Genomic DNA, 2,723 nt, shown 5'->3' with positions numbered 1-2,723 from the left:
AAATGATTCAAAGAACTTTCAGCTTGTTATAACAAAATAATTGATTTTAGAAAAAAAAAATGTATTTTTTTTTTTTAGGTTTTTTTGTACATCGAAAATAATTTAGATTTTATTTTTAAATCTGACTAAAGTTCTAATATACTTTACACAAATAATTTTAACTTTCAGTTTATATAATTCTCATAAATATTAGACAATGTTACAATATTTATAATAATCTATTTGAAAACATTCAGTATTCCTCAAACTTTTCGTTACGATACAGGAAGTTCCTGCAATTTGCCTTAAGTCACGATGCCATACACCCCACTAGTTTAACTTATATTTATTACATAGACAGAAACTATTTATATAAAATTATTCATAGTTTAATATATTTGTATAGTAGTAATAAAATTTACAATAAGTAATTCATAGATGTTGAACACTATTTCACGCATGGTTAGTTTCTGCTAGTTAATATTTCATTGATCTTCATCATGTTCCCCACTATGAATATTCAACTTGTGTCTCCTCAAGGTGCTCTTTCGCACAAAATCCTTATTGCATGTATCACATTTGAAAAGGCCTTTTCCTGTATGAATACGCATGTGCGTTGTCAAGTAGTCCGATTGTGTAAATGTTTTACTGCATATTGCACATTTGAAAGCACGCTCTTTGGTATGAGTGATCATGTGATTTTTTAAATTATTTTTTCTTGCGAATGCCTGATTACATATATCACATTTGAAAGGACGATCTTTGGTATGAGTGATCATATGATTTTTTAAATTATATTTTCTTGCAAATGCCTGATTACATATATCACATTTGAAAGGATGATCTTTGGTATGAGTGACCATGTGTGATTTCAGACTAAATTCTTGTAGAAATGTCTTATTGCAAATTTCACATTTGAAAGGTCGCTCTCTGGTATGAGTGAGCATGTGGGATTCCATATGATATTTTCGTGTGAATGTCTGATGGCATATTTCACATTTGAACGGACGGTCTTTGGTATGAGTCATCATGTGTAGTCTCACACTACATTTTCGTGGAAATGTCTGATCACACATTTCACATTTGAAAGGACGGTCTGTGGTATGAGTGACCATGTGTGATTTCAGATTAGATTTTTGTGGAAATGTCTGATTGCATATGTCACATTTGAAAGGTCGCTCATTGGAATGAGTGATCATGTGGGTTTTCAGAGTATATGATTGAGCAAATGTTTTATAACATATTTCACATTTGAAAGGGCGCTGTTCTGTATGAACAAACATGTGATTTTTCAAACCTCTTTTTCGAATGAATGTCTTATTGCATATTGCACATTTGAAAGGGCGCTCTCCTGTATGAATAGGCATGTGAATTTTCAAATTTTTTTTTCGAATGAATGTCTTAAAGCATATTTGGCATTTGAAAGGAAGCTCTGTGCTATGTTGAACCATGTGCGTTGCCAAAATTGAACTTTGTTTAAATGATTTATGACATATATCACACTTATGGATGCTTTCTTCGTTACAACTGAGTTTGTGATCTACCATGTGCTCTTTTGAATCATTCGATTCAGAAAATGATTTATTACAAATGTCATGTTCATCAGTGGGTGTCTCGATTAACTCCTGCTTGACTTCTACCTCTATCGTCACTTCGGAATTCATAAATCTTTCCAGACATGTTTCATCATTTTTAGGACACGATTCAGACTTCACAATAACATCTACATAATTAAATTTATCATCAGTTTCACGTTTAACGTCTTCCATTGAATATTCTGGTGGTTCAAGTTTGATTGTCTGATCATTCACAGACATAATCGTTGCTTCCGACATTTTTATATAATATCACTACGTATATTTAACAAATATTATTGGATTTAACAATTACATACTATTTAATAATCTATTTTCAATAAATAATCTTCTTGAATAATAACTAAATTCACATTTGTTTTTGTTATAGAAAATGAAAACGTTTTAGTAGCTTGACATTTGAAGCATAGAATATATTTTTATAAAGAAGAAGACGAGACACTTACCACCTTTGAGATATAAATTTTTATTTTGTTGAACTTCCCGAGAGAGAAGTTTATGTTTTCATAAAAAAAATCCGATTCGCTAATTTTGCGTTTTCTCGGCGTTTCAAGCCATTCTGAATCCAATGAAACCAAATTTGGAAAAAATATATGTGTGCGTGTGTGTGAACAGATTTTTTGCCGTAAATTGACGTTTTCTCAAAAACGGCTGGTCCAGTTTCAAAAATTTAAAAGTCATTTGATGCATCTCGATGAGGACTATCATTTAGCAATTTTGATGGTCGGCTAACCGTTTCTTTGTAAATAGCAGAAAAGTGAAAAAAAATCGTCTACGTTTTAGCCCGCAATTCTGAATCGATGTTGAAAATTCAAAAATCGTTCGAAAGATATTGGCATATATAAGTAAACATAATGGATATTAGTTGGGAAACGACCTGATTAGTTTCTGGTAAAGATCGGCAGGGCCGTTTTCTTGTAATAGTGTTAATAATTTTTTTTTCAATGACTTTTATGATTTTTTTTGACGGTAGATACCATAGTCTTATGGATCATACTAAAATATTACGGCCCTACGACAACCGTTTAATTTTAAAATATCGTCAAAGTTTGCAAAAATTGGTACCGTTTTTTTGGCATTTGTTAAAATTAGACCATTCATCGACGTTTGCTCAAAAACCTGAACCGATTTCAAAAATTTAAAAGCCGT

The 2,723-nt window shown here is 31.3% G+C and overlaps 1 protein-coding gene across 1 annotated transcript; it reads right to left on the bottom strand.

Annotated features, from left to right (window-relative positions):
• Window positions 1-464: 464 nt before the first annotated feature.
• On the bottom strand, window positions 465-1,814 carry LOC113391243 (gastrula zinc finger protein XlCGF46.1-like). The gene has a single exon (XM_026627191.1). It carries the CDS (start codon window positions 1,812-1,814, stop codon window positions 465-467), a length of 1,350 nt encoding a protein of 449 aa, XP_026482976.1.
• Window positions 1,815-2,723: the final 909 nt, after the last annotated feature.

This window comes from Ctenocephalides felis, unplaced genomic scaffold (assembly GCF_003426905.1).
Source record: "Ctenocephalides felis isolate EL2017-DRISC unplaced genomic scaffold, ASM342690v1 CF-g0.4_SCAFFOLD_00845, whole genome shotgun sequence".
In the NCBI taxonomy this organism is placed as follows: domain Eukaryota; kingdom Metazoa; phylum Arthropoda; class Insecta; order Siphonaptera; family Pulicidae; genus Ctenocephalides; species Ctenocephalides felis.
Note: the sequence above shows the minus strand (reverse complement) of the source record. Positions and strands in the feature narration are given on the sequence as shown.

Excerpts from the sequence above, each read along its gene's own strand:
- LOC113391243 (XM_026627191.1), bottom strand. The coding sequence starts at position 1,814 with ATGTCGGAAGCAACGATTATGTCTGTGAATGATCAGACAATCAAACTT.